The 18814-nt window shown below is 37.0% G+C and overlaps 1 protein-coding gene across 7 annotated transcripts in view; it reads right to left on the bottom strand.

The window, feature by feature from the left end:
* The window catches only part of NAA35 (N-alpha-acetyltransferase 35, NatC auxiliary subunit), a 48059-nt gene that overhangs the window by 12173 nt on the left and 17072 nt on the right, over window positions 1-18814 (bottom strand). For all 7 annotated transcript variants that reach the window (XM_059657086.1, XM_059657087.1, XM_059657089.1 and 4 more), the window contains 8 exons: window positions 13230-13296; window positions 13112-13155; window positions 11887-11937; window positions 11164-11247; window positions 10220-10334; window positions 6993-7171; window positions 4411-4470; window positions 2662-2768 (listed from right to left, as the gene is read on the bottom strand). In XM_059657086.1, coding sequence (XP_059513069.1) covers window positions 2662-2768; window positions 4411-4470; window positions 6993-7171; window positions 10220-10334; window positions 11164-11247; window positions 11887-11937; window positions 13112-13155; window positions 13230-13296 — 707 coding nt within the window. The remainder of the gene's footprint in view (window positions 1-2661; window positions 2769-4410; window positions 4471-6992; window positions 7172-10219; window positions 10335-11163; window positions 11248-11886; window positions 11938-13111; window positions 13156-13229; window positions 13297-18814) is intronic.

Here is an 18814-nt window from a genome sequence, read left to right as displayed (position 1 = left end):
AACTAGGTGTGGCAGACAGGGAGGAACCTGGCAAGGTCTGTTCAATCAAAGCCCTTTCTGTGTCCTGTTGTTAAAGATGGCCCAGCAAAACACCTATCAAACATTTGCTTTTCCATCTCCATGTGAATTGCCTTCCTCCTCTGTGAAGTCCCAAAGCTCTACCTCCCTTTCTCCTTAGCTCAAGATGGCACATAAAATAATGAGAGAAAGAAACGGAGTATTAGGCCTTGGGGGGCAAAGAAGAGAAGGATGACACTTTTAAAAAAATGTATGTTTTTATTGATTTCACTGAGAGAAAGGGAGAGGGAGAGAGAGATAGAAAAAGAGAATCATCCATCGGTTGCCTCCTGCATGCCTCTCACTGGGGATCGAGCCCACAACCCGAGCATGTGCCATAACCAGGAATTGAACCGTGATCTCCTGGTTCATGAATCGATATTCAACTACTGTGCCACACCGGCTGGGCAGCTGACTTTTTAAATAGATGGATCAGGGTAGCCCTCACTGAAGTGATACTGAATGGACCTCAAGGTAGTGAGGGGGCCAGGCCAGCCTTGGGAATTTTTGAGGAAAATGTTCTCCACTCCCATCCCTGTGTAAAGACTATGAGAGAACGTGTATGTTCCAGGAGGAGTAAGGAAACCAGTGTGGCTGAAGGAATGGAGGTGCAGGGAGGGAAGTAAGAGATGAGGTCAGAGAGGCATTATCAGGGGTCTAGATCAGAGCATATGGGGCCTCGAAGGCTCAGTTATAGACAGTGGCTTTTACTGTGAATGAAGTGATGAATATTAACCAGCACCAAGGATGCTTAGGAATTTATTTCCTCCCAGTTAAGAAGCAGTCCTTAAATGAGAGGTGTCTGGGTAAATTCTCAAGTTCCCTTGCCTGAGTAGGACAACTCTGAGGGGTCATCAACACTGTCTCCAGAACTCCCCGACAGGACTGAACCGGAGGAATTACTCTCCATGAGCACACGTTTGTGTGTAGGCTTTCTTTCTTTTCATGTCCCACTTGCCCAAAAATCTACTGGGTTTTCCTGGGAACACTACAATTACATTTACATGAATCTTTGTCTCAGGGTCTGCTTCTGGGGAATCCAAGCTAAGAAAGAAAGCTACTAGAAAGTTCTAAGTGAGATGTGGCATCATTTATTCATGAAATTGGTTGCTGAACCACTAACTGTTATCTACATATATATAAAAGCCTAAGCAACCGTCTAACCGTCCGGTAGCTATGACGCGCACTGACCACCAGGAGGCAAACGCTCAATGCAGGAGCAGAAACCACAGGCATGGAAACATGAAACAGACTGATGAATATCAGAGGAAAGGGGGGGAGGGCGGGAAAAGATTAACCAAAGATCTTATATGCATACTAGAGGCCCAGTGCACAGATTTGTGCACCAGTGGGGTCCCTCAGCCTGGCCTGTGGGGATCAGGCTGAAACTGGCTCTCCGACATTCCCAGAGGGGTCCCAAATTGCGAGAGGGCACAGGCCAGGCCAAGGGACCCCACTGGTGCACGAATCTCATACAACCAGTCTTCATACATACTGGTTTCTTTGTTAAGAAATAGGCTCCTGCCCTAGCCAGTTTGGCTCAGTGGATAGTTTGGCCCACAGACTGAAGGGTCCCGATTTTAATTCTGGTCAAGAGCATGTACATGGTTTGCAGGCTTGACGCCCAGCCTTGGTCAGGGGCCATGTGGGAGGCAATTAATTGCTCTCTCTCTCTCTCTCTCTCTCTCTCTCTCTCATCGATATTTCTGTCTCTCCCCCTTCCTTCCACTCTTTCTAAAAATCAATGGAAAAATATCCTCAGGTGAGTAATAACAAAAAATAAAAAAATAAAATAGACTCCTTTCTTCCTTCAGCCATGGAAAGTTCTCCTTATTTTCCAAAATACCAACTCAAATGATGATTCCTTCTGCCTGAAATACTTTCCAGCTTCTTATAGCAGCATGTTTTTTGGGGCAGTGACTCTGTCAGAACGTAATTTAAGAATCAATTATCTGCATTTTCTATTTCTATCTAGACTCAGCTCATTGAAAATAGACCTTGTTTTTTTGGTAATTATTTCCCAAAGCACCTAACAGTGCTTTGCACTCAGTAAGGGTCAAATGCAATTTACTGAATTTCTGATAACTCCTTGGAAGTTTTTCTTCTCTTACTGGACCTAATGTCAACTTCATAAAAACCTCAGTTTAAATCTAAACAACATGTATTATAAATCTATTTTAACATGATCGAATTTTTGTTTTTTTATATGGATATTTAATTCCAACAGTTTTAACGCCTTGGTTCAAAAGGAGATGGTCAGGCAATTTGGGCTTAGAAGAAACACATAGGGCCCTAGCTGGTTTGGCTCAGTGGACAGAGCATCGGCCTATGGACTGAAGGGTCCCGGCTCAATTCCGGTCAGGGGCACATGCCTGGGCTGTGGGCTTGATCCTCAGTAAGGGGGCATGCAGGAGGCAGCTGATGAATGATTCTCTCTCATCACTGATGTTTCTCCCTTTCCTTTCCTCTCTGAAATCAATAAATGTATATATCTTTATCTATATATCTATCCATAGATATAATTTTTTAAAATCGCCTTCCTTCTTAAAAAAAAAAAAAAAAAAAAAGAAACACATATGTTATAAAACTTCCTATGATACTTACTTTGGGGAAAGCACTGGAGGACTGACAAAAGACCGAAGTGCATCTTTCACCATGTCTTGCATGAGGTGAGTTCCAAAGACCTTTTTGTTATCCACCAAGAAAGTGGTCTTAAAACAAATGTTATATATTAGTAATACTGCCACAAACTTGACCTATTGCACTTATAGCTGCCATTACTGTGACACGAGCATAATTTTTAAAATACCTACCATAAAGTAAAAAGAGATTAAAATATTGAAAGTTGGTGGAAAATTTTTATAATCACTGTCTCCACAAGGTATTACTTATTAATCCTTATTTAAGGTGTATTTGATGCAGGAGAATAAAAGTCTTTCAAGTCAAAAGTAGTAATTGCGAATTGTTCAAATCAACTGACTAGTCTAAATATGTCAAATGAGCTAATATGTAGGAATGGGCTTCATAAACTGTGTAATAGTAAGTGGCTATACTTATTAAACTAGTCAATAATCTTTATCTCTAATGAATGCTTTGGAATATATACAACCTTTCCAAAATTGGATGAAACAATAGATTAAAAAGTACATTATTAAATTTAAAAGAAACCATTTAATAATAATTTGTATTTAATTTTCTCCCCTCAACCTCAGTGCACTTTAATAATTACTATATTGTACCTTATTTGCTTTCCTAACACATCTGGGTTGTTTCCAGTTTTTGGTGATCATGAACCAAACAGTGTAAATATTCACATACAGGTTTCCAAAACATCAGATTCCACTTCTCTAGGGTAAACAAGTAGGAGTGGGATTTGTATATTTCATTTTATAAGAATGTGCCAATTGCTTTCCAAAGTATCTGAAGCACTTCACATTCCCATAAGCATTACATCCTTACAAGCAGTTGATACTCTGTTTTTCTTTCTTTTTCTTTTTTAAAAGATATTCTGAAAAGTGGATAGTAGTATTTCATTGCAGTTTAATTTGCATTTCAGTAATATTAATGATGTTAAATATTTTACCATATTGAAGTGTTCAAACATTTTGTTCATTTTAAAAACTGGACTGTTTCTTTATTGTTATGCTTACAGAGTTCTTTATATGTTCTAGATTCAAGTCCTTTGTCTGGCAGTATTTACAAATATTTTCTCCCACTCTGTAGAGGCTCTTTATTTTCTTAAGTGTCTTTCACAGAATTACTAGACAGTTTTAAATTTATCAATTTAAGGATTATACTTTTAATATCACATCTGAGCACTCTCTGCCTTCTCTAAAGTCACAGAGACTTCCTCATATCATTTTTTTTAAAAGTCCTATAGTTTCACATTTTACATTTAGGTTTATGATGTATTCTGAGTCAATTCCTCCCCCCCATGTGCCTGTCCAATTTGCACCACCTGTTGTAAAAGACTACCATTTCTCTATTGATTTACCTTTGTGCTTGGTCAAAAATTTACCGTAATTTAAGATTTCCTTTTTGATCCATGGGTTCTTTAGACATGTACTAATTTCCAAATATTTAGAGAATTTTCCAGTTATCTTTCTGTTACTGATTACTCACTTAATTCCAAAATAGAGTGCATATTTTATATCATTTTGTTTTAAAATTGAGGTTTATTTTATGGCATGGGTATGATCTTGATGAATGTCTAACACTCTAAATCAATGCTTCTAATTAAAAAATGTAACATTAACTGTGGAATATCCTATAGAAAGAAGTATCTACCTTTTGTTCCATCCATCACATAATTTGATGTTTAAATAAGTATTTTCAATACTAAGTGGAACTTACTTGTAATAGAGATCTTGAAAGAACACAAGGTGATTGTTCACTAAACTCACAGAAAAAATCCTAAGAGAGAAACAGAGAAAAAGTAATGTCAATAATGGATTACATAAAAGCAGAAAAACATCTGCAGAGAGAGTGTAATTTTTACTAGAAATAATATCCTACCAGAGTTAGCTAAAGATGTTCTCTAAATTGTCTAATTGTACCAATAACATTTTGGATAATTTTAGAGCCTCAATGTTTTAAAACAAACTGACCAATAATAGTATTGTGTGGATACTCATAAATAACAGTAATAATTTACTAACTAATGACAGAGGTTTACTTCCTACCTCACATAAATAAATACCAAGTAAGTAGGCCAATTGGATTCATATTGCCAAATGACTGTTTCTGACTCTAGGGGAAGACCAAAAGATATGCTCAGAAAACTATAGATGGGTTTATACACAGATAGGAAAAAAGATAAGAAAGACACTGAAGCCTGGCTGGCGTGGCTCAGTGCTTGAGCATCAACCTATGAACCAGGAAGTCACAGTTTCAGGCTTGATCCCTAATGTGGGGTGTGCAGAAAGCAGCCAATTAATGGTTCTCTCATTACTGATGTTTCTTGCTCTCTCTCCCTCTCCCTTCCTCTCTGAAATCACATAATTTAAATACAAATATATATTTAAAACAACAACAACACTGAAATGTTAACATCTGTAGGTTATAAGATAGTAGCTATTTATCATCTTCATATTTTTCTGCATTTTGCTGGGTCAAAGAATGTACATTTTTAAGACTGGAGAGAGATAGCCACTGGAGTACAGTAGAATGACTATTTCCCTTTATCAACATTAAAATGTTATTTTACTTATCAATCTAATTGTTGTAAATTTTTTATATTACTATTAAGTTTGAGTATTTTTAAAGTTTATTGCTTTTTAAATGTGTGTGTTTATGTCCTATCCCAATTTTACATTTTGTTGCTTATCTTTATCTTACTGATATGTCCGCATTCTCTATAATCTGGCACTTTATCCTAATAAGAAGCTTCTTATGCAGATCCAGCGGACCATTTGGTCCCTTATCCTTCCTCACTTTACTCTTGGCCTCTGCCACACGCCCCACTACCACTATTCTTCTGTCCCAAGCCTTCCAGGGATCCAGACTTTTCTCTGACTAGGCTTTTTCATGTCCAGTGCCAGCAGTTCCCCCAGCTCCATTCTATTATGGTATGTCATTATGCATTCACCCGTCTGACAAGGTAATCCATAATCTCCTGCCAGAATACAAATTCCAACGTTTGCATGACACTCTCTTATTCCAATTCACATTGATCTTTTTCTAAAACCCTACAATTAATCTGGTGAACACAAATAAGTACCTATGTAACAATTAAGGATCAGAAAAGTGGATACAGAAGAGTATCCAAAAAATCTCTATTTATTATCCAGATAAGTCACTAACCAATCTAATGAAGTTACAATGAATTACAAAATGAATTGGCTTATTCCTGTAATCTTTTCTATCTTTAAGATTCATGATTCTTAAGGACAGACTATTATAAAGTAAACAAATACAAAGGGGAGTAATAAAGACATAATCAATGAAAGTTTCACTAAGGAATGAAGACTTATGCTGGGCTTTAATGACAAAGAATTAGTGGAAGGGAAAATAAAATTATTTTAAGACAGAACATAAACAAAAGCACAAATCTTCACTGACTATCAACTATGTCCCACAATTGCTGCTTAATTCTAGGAATGTAAGCTGGTTCATTTGTCCTCTCAGGAAACACAGGTACAGAAGAGGCCTGGAACCAATAAGGAAGACTCACAGAGGTATGACATGGAGCTAGGAATCATGTGTCTCAGCATGGAGGGGACAAATGCACATGTATGCGTAGTCACGCAAAAGAAATTAGTGTAGTTATGTCTAAATATCAAGAATATTATTTTGCATATTTTCTACTTACCTACGAAACATAAATATCACTACAACCTTACCATTAACAAAATTCCACCTCTGAATGTTTTAATATTCCCAAAATAAAAGTATATTTTTCTGTATTTAAATCCATAAAAGATTAATCCAAAAACTGTTAACTTAAAAATGTACATACTCTTTTACCCAGCAACCTCACTGTTTAGGAATTTATCTTAAAGGGGAAGAAAGCACCTGATACAACGATTTATCTATAAAGATATCTGCCACAATATTGTTTATAATAGTAAAACAATGAAAAAGACTTAAATGCAATTCAATATGAACGGATTGAAAACAAAACGAAACACCTGATATATGCTTACTGTGGAATGCCATGTAGCCATTAATATAGAAATATATGTATTTGTTGACATGAAAAGACAGATATTCACAATATAAAGATTAATAATTAATGAAGTTTACCAAACACCATGATACACTTTTTTATATGAAAAAATATTGGTGCACATGCACACTTAAAAGCTTTTGAAGACAGAATCCAGGGTTCAAACTCCCATTTCTAAAACTTGGATGAATTATCTAACTTCTCTAGACTTTAGTTCCTTAATTTCTAAAATGAATAGTTATATTCCAGAATAGAGATTTGTACTTACCAGGATACAATGTAAATTTGTTAAATTGACCACCTCACAGACAGTTTTTATTCTATCTATTAATCTTGCAAAATAGTTGACCATTTCTTCCTTTTTAATTATTTTTGCATATCGAGGGAAGGTAGGTGGAAGTAGCCTCTGGTTAACAAGAGGCTCAAAGCCCATCATAATTGGGTGATCTAAAAAGAAAAAAAAATATTTCAATGTTTTTCAGAATTTTAAATCTCAAATACTACTAAAAGTAAAAAAGGCCAGTTTTAAAAACATCTCCAAACAAATTCTAATCACAACATTGTCTAGATTTTATATTTTACAATTAACATATCTATACACACAGATTTTAAAATAGATAAGCATATTTAATAACCTAAAATTGTATTTCCTATCTACATGATGTTGGTAGTGGTGACAGAGAGGAGCTTCTACCTTCAAGCCAAGAATGGGATAAAATAGGGTTAATATAGTCCCTTTTTCTGACCACAGTAGTATGAATCAGAAATGGAAAATCTACAAATATGTGGAAACTAAACAACAACACAGTTCTGAACAACTAATAGAAGAAATCAAAAGGAAATTAAAAATGTATCAAACCAAATGAAAACTGATACACAACATACCAAAACCGATGTGCTGCAAAAGTAGTTGTGACCGGGAAGTTTATAGCAATAAATGCAGATATTAAAAAATTAGAAAGACTTCAAATAAACAATCTAACTTTATACCCCAAGGAACTAGAAAACAAATTAAGCCCAAAGGTAGAAGGAAAGAAATATAATGATTAGAATGGAAATAAATACAAGAGACCAAAAAACAACAGAAAATATTAACAAAACCAAGAACTGGTTTACCAGAAAGATAAACAAAATTGATAAACCTTTAGCTACACTCCTATATGTCTACTGACTGGAGAATTTAGCTTACATTTAAAGTAATTGTCAATAGGTATGGAAATGCCATTGTCATTTTGTCAATTGTTTCCTGGTTTTGTAATTTTTGTAATTCCTTTATTCTCTTTTTCTTTTTCTTTTTTTTAAGTATATTTTATTGATTTTTTACAGAGAGGAAGGGAGAGGGATAGAGAGTTAGAAACATCGATGAGAGAGAAACATCGATCAGCTGCCTCCTACACACTCCCCACTGGGGATGTGCCCGCAACCAAGGTACATGCCCTTGACCGGAATCGAATCTGGGACCTTTGAGTCCTCAGGCTGACGCTCTATCCACTGAGCCAAACCGGTTAGGGCCTCTTTTTCCTTCTCTTGCTCTCTTCATTATTTGATAATTTTCTGTAGTGTGTATGCTTTGATTCTGTTCTTTTTTTCCTGTAAATCTATAGGTTTTTGCTTTGTGGTTACCATGAGGTTTGCATAAAATACATTTGTAATAGTCTAAATTGATAACTTCAAACACACAAAAGCTACCTCTGCCACATTTCATATCTGATGTCACAATTTGCATCCCCCCTTTAAAAAAATATTTTGATTTCAGAGAGGAAGGAAGAGGGAGAGAGAGAGAGAGAAACATCAATGGTAAAAGATCAGCTGCCTCCTGCACGCCCCCTGCTGGGAATTGAGCCTACAAACCAGGCGTGTGCCTTTGACAAGAATTGAACCCAGGACCCTTTAGTCCAGAGGCTAACGCTGTATCCCCTGAGCAAAACCAGAGAGGGCACAATTTGCATCTTTTATATTGTACATCCATTAACATAGTATTTTAAATACTTTTTATCTTTTAACCTTCAGACAAAAATTTTAAGTGATTTACCCACCACCATTACAACATTAGAGTATTCTGAACGAAACTAGTTGGCCCTACTAGTTGGATACTAGTTGGTATCTACAGGTTTTACATCCATGGATTCAGCCAACCACAGATCAAAAACAGTATTCAATCCACACCTGGGAGTCTGCAGATGCAGAAGGCTGACTGTAGGCATTGTTCTACGCTATTTTATATGTGCATCCGTAGAGGATCCTGGAACCAATCCCTTGCTGATACAGAGGGATGGCTGTGTATATTTACTTTTAACAGTTTTATACTTTTCTGTTTTCAGCCCAGCCCAAGCTCCCTCTCAAACTTCTGTGATTGTCCATACCTCCTCTTCAGGTCTTAGAAATAGCTGAGATTGTGCCAACACCCATGAGTGTCCCAAAGTCAGCACCTACATGTAGGCTAATTAGAAGCTAAATCCTCAGGTAGCAGCTGGGGAAGTATATAGTTAAGCCCCTTTCCAGGCAGAAACTGGGAGATGGGCATTTTTGCTCAATTCTTCTGGGTGTATACCCATGGAGGAAGGGTGCTCCCACACCTGCTAACAACTGTTTCTTTGTTTTATAGGCCAGTGGGGCTCCTGAATGCAAGTGCAGTTGGTTAGTCAGGCCAGGTGATCGGGGCTCATCCAATGACTGACAGCTGCAAAAGCTTGAGCACCAGTTGTGTGCAAGCTCCTTCCTGGGAGATACTGGTAACCGGGTTTTATTACTGCAACAAGTTGAAGTGAGAAGTTGGGAAAGGTGCCTGCTGGTTTTCCCAGTCTCAGGAAGATCTGATCCAGCCCCTAGATGCCTGCTAAACTGGAAGCCTGATCCTCAGGCAGCAGCTCTTACAGCATGCAATACAGTATGCAGGAGAACAGGGAGGAAACCTCTGTCTCTAAACAGCTTTTAAACTAGTTCACATGTCATTCGCATAATTATCATCCTCATTTTCTGAGGTACCTGGTATATAAAATGAGGCTCTTGAGTGAATCCACAGTACAAACTGGTCTGTTCTTGACTTTGCTTATCAGTGGCTAAGAATTCAGTTATTTGGGGTCAGCTAGATCAATGTCCTCTGTTTCCCAGCTTCTAAAATTTTGTTGCTATTTTCTCCTTTCCCTGTTTATTCCTCTGTATTGAATATGTCTGGTTGAGTCAGGGAAGACTTTGTAATGGAGGTGATGATCTCTTAAAGAAGTGAAGGGGAGAGGTGACTAAGAAGAATGTACTGCTGACATCACAGCATGGTCACCAGACAGGGTAAATACAGCACAAACAGTAAGATATAGTACTGTTTTTTTTTCTAGAAAAAAATTTAAAAGGGAGCATACTTTATAAGTCTATGGAGCAAAAACATTCCAAGGCCCAGAGAGATTTAATTAAATAAAATTTTAGCCAATGTCCATACTACCCATAGCAATCTGAATGGGAAAGAATGAAAAAAGAGTAGGAGCAAAAACAGATAGTTACCTCCTTTTGTAGTATCATTCTGGGCCTGGATGCCATGATGCAATGAATTATGAATGGCAGAAAGAAGATCTGCTGCTTGAACCATCAATTTTTGAGCTTCTGCAACAGCACTGGTCTAGCAAATAAATCACCAAAAACATTCTTACATATTCTTTCACTGAAAGATATACATTGGATAGGAAAATCCTATAAACAATAATGAAATCAAGTGCTTGTTGTAATGACATTGGTTTTCATGAACTATTCACTTAATACAGAATGTCCAGATCCTGTTAGGATAGAAATTATTTTTTTTTATAATTTTGTAGGAGCCATTAAAAAACAATAGAAAACATTTCTGGTTTATTCTATTAATATTTCATTTAAAAAAGAGAGATGCAGCCAACTGGAAAATTACAATGTTTCTACTCTGTCATTCATTAAGGTGAAATAAAAAAACACACACAGAAAAAAATAGCATTGCAAAAGTTAGGACACTGGTAAAGGTTGGCTCTTTACTCACCACTTATTAACTATTCACTAACTTGCCTGTAATTGAGATACACACACACACACACACACACACACACAAAATCACCATCTAGGGCTTACTTTGTGGTCTACACAAATCTAACAGCTATTTCCTGAATGAAAGAGGACATCCTAAAATTCTCATTTTTACTTTCTCCTTTCAACTCACAAAATATGACTATTTTCATATCAATAATAGATATGCATATGTTATGGAGCAAAATGTAAAATTCATGTGACTTTTTGAGAAAATCATCAGGGCTAGTCTGGTGTAAATATACTGAATGTTCAGTGCTGTACACGTGCAATAGGGGCATATCAATGGAATAGTCTCAGAACTACTTCAATAAAGCATTCTATCAAAACAAAACAAAAAAAAACAAGCACAAAAACCACATACCAGTAAATAGACAGATGATAGTAAATGCCCTTACCTCTTTCTTAGTAAAGGCTATAAGCACAGTCAGTAACACTCGAGTAAATTTCATCCTGCTGAATACTGCTAAACACTGTTGGTGCTAAAAAATACATATATAAGAAAGAACTAGAAGTTAAAAGATGCAAAGTCTGTTAAAAGAATTTAATTTTAAAATATATTTTAAGTCCTAAATCTCAGTGTTAATAACTTACTACATTACAAAAACGTTCACTCAGTCTTTAAATGCCTGAAAATCGGAGCTGCAGGAAACATAGCAAAGCTTACTCTATTGAAATAGAAAGCTTCTGTATCAACAGGACTGATTTTTCCCTAAGACAAAAGTTACACTATCATCTCAAAACTGATTTAATCATAAATTAAAAAGGACTGTGAAAAAACTAAGCAGAGTCAGAAAATTTAGGACCTTAACAAACGTTTGGCAACTTTTGATTCTGTGCAAGTTCTTGGGTTTTGCCAGGTTTTGATGTCATCTGTAAAGTCGTTTTTTCTTCCTACCTCATAGGAATACTGAAGATTCAGCTTTGAAATCATATATTTGAAAGAACTGTATTATCATTCTATCAAAATAAAAACAAGGGAAATAAAATCTCTTGCAATGTCTAATTTGTAAAGAAATACCTTAAAAAGGGCTTCCACAAATTATAACACAGTTCATAAAACTATAATACTAAGAGGTTGACTTCTCTGATATTATCTACCAGAAAATAAGTTCAATTACTTCTAGTTCAACTTCTGGATCTCTTTCTTCTCCTTGTCGACTTCGAGTACTCTAAAATTTTAAGAAAGGTGAATTAAAACAAACACAGGCCTATAGAAGCATTAAATTATAAATACACAAGGTAAAGCACTAAATTAGTTTATTGTAAGAATTTATTTTTTTAAAAAATATTTGAGAGGGAAAAGAAGCTGTTTTTTAGTATTTATTTCCTCCTATTAATACTATATTTAAAAAGTTAGTTTTACAAAGATCATACAAAAGAGTAAGGTATTAAAAGCAGCAAAAGCAAAACAGTAAAACAATATAAGTAAAAGCACATGGTACTTCTTTCTTTTAAAAAATCTATTCTTTGAAATTCTAGATGCTTTCAAAACTAACCCTGCTGGGGAAAAAGTAAGCTTTATAAAATCACATCACAAAAATAAAGCCACATAGTGAATACCGATCTGTTCTGCACTAAATGCAAGCCATCTTATTAATACATGAGTAATATATGGTTAACTGTTTTGACAAAATTCTAGGAAGATCTCATAAAAGAGCTGGTTTCTAGCATGTCCTAGTGAGACTCAGACAGGTTATTAAAGTCCTTTGAACTGTATTTTCTAAATGTGGGGCACTATGTGCATTTTATTGTCTAATTCAATAAATAATTGTGAATATCAAATAAAACAATGTAAAACTGCTTTGATAACTATGCTGTGTTATACAAGTGTAAAAAAAATAGTAGAAATATTAACCTTTCCCTTGTTTAATCTCTATAGACCCATGACATCAGGGTCATCTGGCCAAAGTATGCCATTCATAGAAGATATTTACCAGATTTGGGATACCATCATTTACTTAGCTTTTCCTCTGTGTTGTAGATACTCTCCTAGCTATTAAAGGTACAAAGATGAAGACAGTCCTTATGTTGGAGGAATTTCCAATTCTACAATATGTACTACTCTTAAAATAGCATACAAAAATCTAAAAAATTAGCCCAAAATTGAAAAATTGAGAGGGTTTATTTTTCAATACTTGTAAGTGACATTAACTTACCAGAAGCTTCTGTAATAGCCTTCAAACTCATTACCAAAAGGCACAGCATATACAAAGGAAGTTGATGGTCCTATCTACATCAGTTATTTGTACTTAAAGTTAACCTGACATTTAGAAAAAAATCCTACACCAAAGAGGAAAAAAAAAAAATATATATATATATATATATATATATATATATATATACCTTTACTCTTCTTTGCATATCATCCTCCACATCTTTTAGCATGCCTAGAGAGAGAGACAATGAGGTTAAAAAAAATACAAGCAATAAACTTGTGAATTATCTTTATAGATGGTGTTACCTGTAACTCGAAGATCTGTCACACTGTTAGCCATTTTAAATCCGTAAGTCATTGACTGAAAGTCTTCCTATACAAAAAAAGGAATAATTAGGTCCCTGAGTAGTAGCAAAACCTTTCCTTATATTTATCTTAAAAAAATTACTATTTGTTAGTAAGAAAACATAATGGAATATCAGCCTGCTTGTCTTAATATTGTTATCAAACATCCAAGCTTTCCTTATCCTTGCATCCTTAAAAATCCATATTCTAAGGCTCCCCGTGTCCTTAATTTCAACTACTTATCCTTAGGCAATTTAAATATACTTGCATTTAATAGGTTCATTTACAAATAAGGCTAATGCTTATGATAGTATTACAAGGCAATTCCCGTTTACAAAGTATTCTCAAATTCACAGGTGAACAGTAAATATGTAGTAATTACTGGTTGATCTTAAGGTTGTAAGATTTACATAAGATTCTTACTTCAAAAGCCTGTTTCACTGTTAGTATAACAAAGGTTAAGCCTTACTCAAAGGACAGCAAAACCACATTCCTACTTTAGCCCCATTCCAAAGAAAAATTATTCACACATGGATTCCTACCCCCAGAATAATTTAAAACACTACTGAGACATTAACAAATTAAGTGGCTTGCTGACTTGCATTGAAGACTATGAATTTAATATCATCTGGATTATTTAACAAGTCAGAAGCTCTATTTAAGGAGTGTTTCTGTCACATTACAATTCTTATAAAAATGTATATAAAAGCTTAATATAATGCACTTAATAGGTATTTACAGCAGGGGCCAGAACTATAGCAAAATTTCTGAATTCTTTTTTTTTTTTTAATAATTTTTTATTGATTTTTTACAGAGAGGAAGGGAGAGAGATAGAGAGTTAGAAACATCGATGAGAGAGAAACATCGATCAGCTGCCTCCTGCACATCTCCCACTGGGGATGTGCCCGCAACCCAGGTACATGCCCCTGACCGGAATCGAACCTGGGACCTTTCAGTCCGCAGGCCGACGCTCTATCCACTGAGCCAAACCGGTTTCGGCAAAATTTCTGAATTCTTAACAAAAGCAACAGAAATCATGCAATTCATGGTCAGGTATTACTATCTTACAGGAAAAAAACATACATTATGCCCCTGGTCTCAAAGGTGTTATATCACTCAGAGGATGCAATACTTGAACATCAAATAGGATTCTCAAAGTTTACGTGTATGAAAAAATGAACTCTCCTAATGTTTATCACATTGCTATAGCACCTCCATCTATCCAGTTACTCCACTGAAAACCTGCACTTCAACCTTCTATAACTGTCTGCAGACAGGTCCCCACCTTCCCATACTTATCCCTGCTATAATTTGCCACCAGAAGTCAAGGGATTGTTTTAAAAATAAGTCATTTTACAGCACTTTCTACTCAAAACCTAGTTTCCTTCCTCATAGGAAAATCCAAAAGCCCAGCCACCATGTGGCTCTGGTCTCCCTCTCCAACCTCATTTCCTACCCACCACTCTTCTCCATGTACACTGTACTGCAGCCACACAGGCCTGCTTGTGTACTTCAGACATATTGAACACATCCTCTTCTCAGCACCTTTGTACTTACTGAGCCCCCCCTCAAAGTTATTTTCTTCAAAAGATTTACAAAGCTCCACCCCCACTGTTCCAATGTCAATTCCTCATACAGAGGTTTCCCCTGTGCATTCTCCCTAAAACAGTACCCTCTACCACTTTCTATCCCCTTCCCCTGCTTGGCTTTTCCTAAAATTAATCATCACTTGACATTGTATATGTACTAGAGGCCTGGTGCACAAAATTCATGCACTCAGGGTGGGGGAATGGGGTCCCTCAGCCCGGTCTGCACCCTCCTGTGCCCTCTCATAGTCCGGGAGACCTGTGATGGATTGCCCCCAGAGGGAGGCTCCGCCCACCTGCTGGTCAGTGGCCTGGGGGGCCTCCCTCTTTGGGGTGATCGTGGAGCCCCCTGATTGATCAATTGCCCTGCCGGCCGGTGGCCTGGGCCTCCCTCTGCAGGGCGATCATGGGGCGATGGGTAGGCCCCCAACCAATCGCATCGCACCCACCTTGGCTGGCCTGACGCCAGTGGGTGTCAGCGTGGTCATTTCGATGGTCATTCCACTGTTCGGCTGTTCGATTGATTTGCATATTACACTTTTATTATTATAGATTATTATTATAGATTTGCTTATCCAACAGAATGCCTAATTCATGAGATCAGGCTTTGCTTTATTTACTACTTTATTCCAGGACTTAAGAATAGTGTTTGGCTCAGAGTACTGTTCAAAATATATTTGTTGAATGAATGATAACTTGCTGTAGGGCAGGGGCTATAAGTGTAAACAGCTGGTAACTTTCCTGAGTATATCAGGCTGGTTACAAAATACCTTGGAGAATAGTGGAGACCGTAGCAAACCAGGGAACACACACCTCATCTAAAGTCAGTCAGTCACTAGTTACCCTATTGTGGCCATGAATTAATGCAGGACTAGTGTGGTAGGATCTCCTAATTTTTCAAAGCAAAAACCTAATTTAATGTAAAATTTTCCAATTTTTAAATGTTACCAATTTTTCAAAAATAAAGTAGGCCAACATTGCTAAGACAAAAAAAATACAAAACACCTGTAAGCCTTCTCAGTGAACTGTTAAGTTTACCTAGAGGAGTCTAAGGAAAAGCATTTTCTAGGAGAATATCTCAGGTCTGTGTAATAAATATAAGCCTCAATTATAAGAACTTAACCTAAGTCACTGGAGGGCTGAGGCAGAGGATGCTGCTAAAGATGCTGCCATTAAAGATCACTCTAAAAATTTTGTGGATTTGAGAACAAAAATCAAAGTGAAACCAATACTAAATACAATCCAACAGTCCAAGCAGGAGCTAACGGTGATTTGGATTAAGGTTATAACTAAGAGTGGGTTGGTTGAAATCAGTATATATCTCAAAGGTGATCTGAACAATAAAGATTTAATTAAAAAAATAAAAAATAAAAGGTAAAGCCAACATAATGTGCCAATGAAATGAATATGGGGTATGAGGAAACCTGTACAATCAAGAATCGTTTTCAGTCTGAGCAACTAGCAAATGATGGTACCATTACTGAAATGGGCACATTTAGGGAGGCGCAGGATTAAATGCAGAAATGGAATACAATTTTATTTATATTATGTTTGCAATTTCTTTGGTCAACCAAATGAAGATTTCAGGAAGCTACTTGCTTAAGTCTGGAAGTCAGGGGAGAAATCAGAACCAGAGATATTAATTTGGGGTTCAGCATCATAATGTTGGTATAAAAAGCCACAAGAACTAGAGGAAAGCAACTGAAGAAGTTATAGTGAAGAGAAAAAGCCTAGGAGTATTCCAGCAGTTGGAAGAACAAGCACAGGAAATGGACTCAGTGAGGAAGATAGAAATCTAAGATACTGAAGTATCAGGAGGATGAGGAGAAGAAAGTATTTCAAAAAGTAGTCAACTGGGTCAAATGATGCTGACAGGTTGAAGAGGGAGGGGTGCGAACAACGGATTTAGCAAAATGGATATCATTAAGGACCTTGTTAACACTAGTTTCTGTGTAGTGGTAGAAAAGAATGTCCTGTTGGACAATGTCCAAATGAGTGAGAAGAGACTGAAAGAGAAAGTAAAATAAGTAAATATTAACAGCTCATTCAAGGAGTCTTTTGTATAGGGTAGCAGAGAAATGCAATTATAAATAAAAGGAGCCATGTGGTCAAGGGAACTGGTGTTTTGTCATTCATTCATTCATTCATTCTTTCATTCCTTTGTCCGTTCGTCCACCCATCCATCCATCCATCCTCACCAAAGGATATGTTCTTACTGATTTTATAGAGGAAGCAAAGAGAAAGGAAGAAACATCAATGTGAGAGAAAACGTCGATTGGTTGCCTCTCGAATGCACTCCAACCAGGGAATTTAACCCGCAACCTAGGTATGTACCTTGACCAGGAATTGAATCTGTAACCTTTTGATGAACAGGACAGCACTCCAACCAAGTGAACCACCTGGCCAGGACTGATGTCCTGTTTTAAATTAAGTGATAGTAAAACATGTTTATATGCCAATTAGTAGTGAAGGAAACACTACTAATGCGATACAAAGAGAGGATTAATAACTGCAGTAGGCAAGAGGGAAAAGAATCTAGAATGCTAGTGGAGGGGCTGAGTTTCCAGCCGTGGGCAAACTACGGCCCGCGGGCCGGATCCGGCCCGTTTGAAATGAATAAAACTAAAAAAAAAAAAAAAAAAGATCATACCCTTTTATGTAATGATGTTTACTTTGAATTTATATTAGTTCACACAAACACTCCATCCATGCTTTTGTTCCGGCCCTCCAGTCCAGTTTAAGAACCCATTGTGGCCCACGAGTCAAAAAGTTTGCCCACCCCTGGCTTAGACTGTCACAGGTATACTTTCAATTTCAACAAGATAGAAGGCAGAGTATATGGGAATCAACACAGGTTAGCACTTGTGATAGTGAGAGATGAGGTACTTCTAATTCCACCGGATTCCAACTAATATTTCATTACAGTACAAAGCAAGCTGATAGAGAAGGGTTGGCATTAGAGGTCTGAGAGGAAATGATGTGGAAAAGTCACCTTGGAGACTGGAAAAGCAAGTTCACTATACAAGTGTTATGGGGTAGGGCTGTCGCTAGTGTTAAGGGCCCATCTGAGATTTGCAGTCCTAAAATTAAAGTGAGAACTAGACACACAGATATGGATTTTCTCAAGCAGTTTTCTGCTGTTTGGGTACAAGTAGCAAGCAGGCAGATGGTTGGGGTTTTACCAGATAAGTGACACATTATGATGAAATGAGAGCACTGGATCAGGAAAATGAGGACACAAGGAAACAGAAAAATAAAGCAAAAGCAAACAAATTGAAGGTCTCTAGAATAGAACTGAAGGATAGTGGTAGCAGGGAAATCACAGTAAATAGAGTAAGTGGAAGCAATCAAGATTTTTGGAGGTGAGATTAGTAGGGGTGGACCACACCATTATTAGTCAAACTGGTATTCTGTTCAGAGTAGAAGAGGATGCTATTAATAATCACACCAGAACAAAAAGGTGTCAAGTAGGACTGTTCCATGCTAACCAATACCTACGGACACCAGCTGTAACAGAAGAATGTGCTGAGGAAGGGCAGAGAAAAAACTAAAATCTGGGCAAGTCAGGAGAATGGGATCCAACTTTAAAGATAAGAAGGACTGCCTTAGCTGGTTTGGCTCAGCAGTTAGAGCATGTTGGCCCGAGGACTAAAGGGTCCCGGGTCCGATACTAATCAAGAGCACATACCTCATTTGCAGGCTCAATCCCTGGCCCTGGTCAGGGCACATGTGGGAGGCAACCAGTCGATGCATTGATGTTTCTCTCTTTCTCTCCGCCACTCCCTTCCACTGTCTCTAAAAATCAATGGGGAAAAAATATCTTCGTGTGAGGATTAACAACAACAAAAAGATAAGCAGGACTTTGCCCTAAAAAGCTAAGTAAAAGAGAAAACGCATAAGGAGAACCAGAGGGAAATGTTACTATGGCGAAGGTTCAAAGATATGCAGAGTCGCTGGCTT

Source organism: Myotis daubentonii, chromosome 11, assembly GCF_963259705.1.
Source record: "Myotis daubentonii chromosome 11, mMyoDau2.1, whole genome shotgun sequence".
NCBI lineage: Eukaryota > Metazoa > Chordata > Mammalia > Chiroptera > Vespertilionidae > Myotis > Myotis daubentonii.
This window is presented reverse-complemented; position numbering and strand designations above follow the sequence as displayed.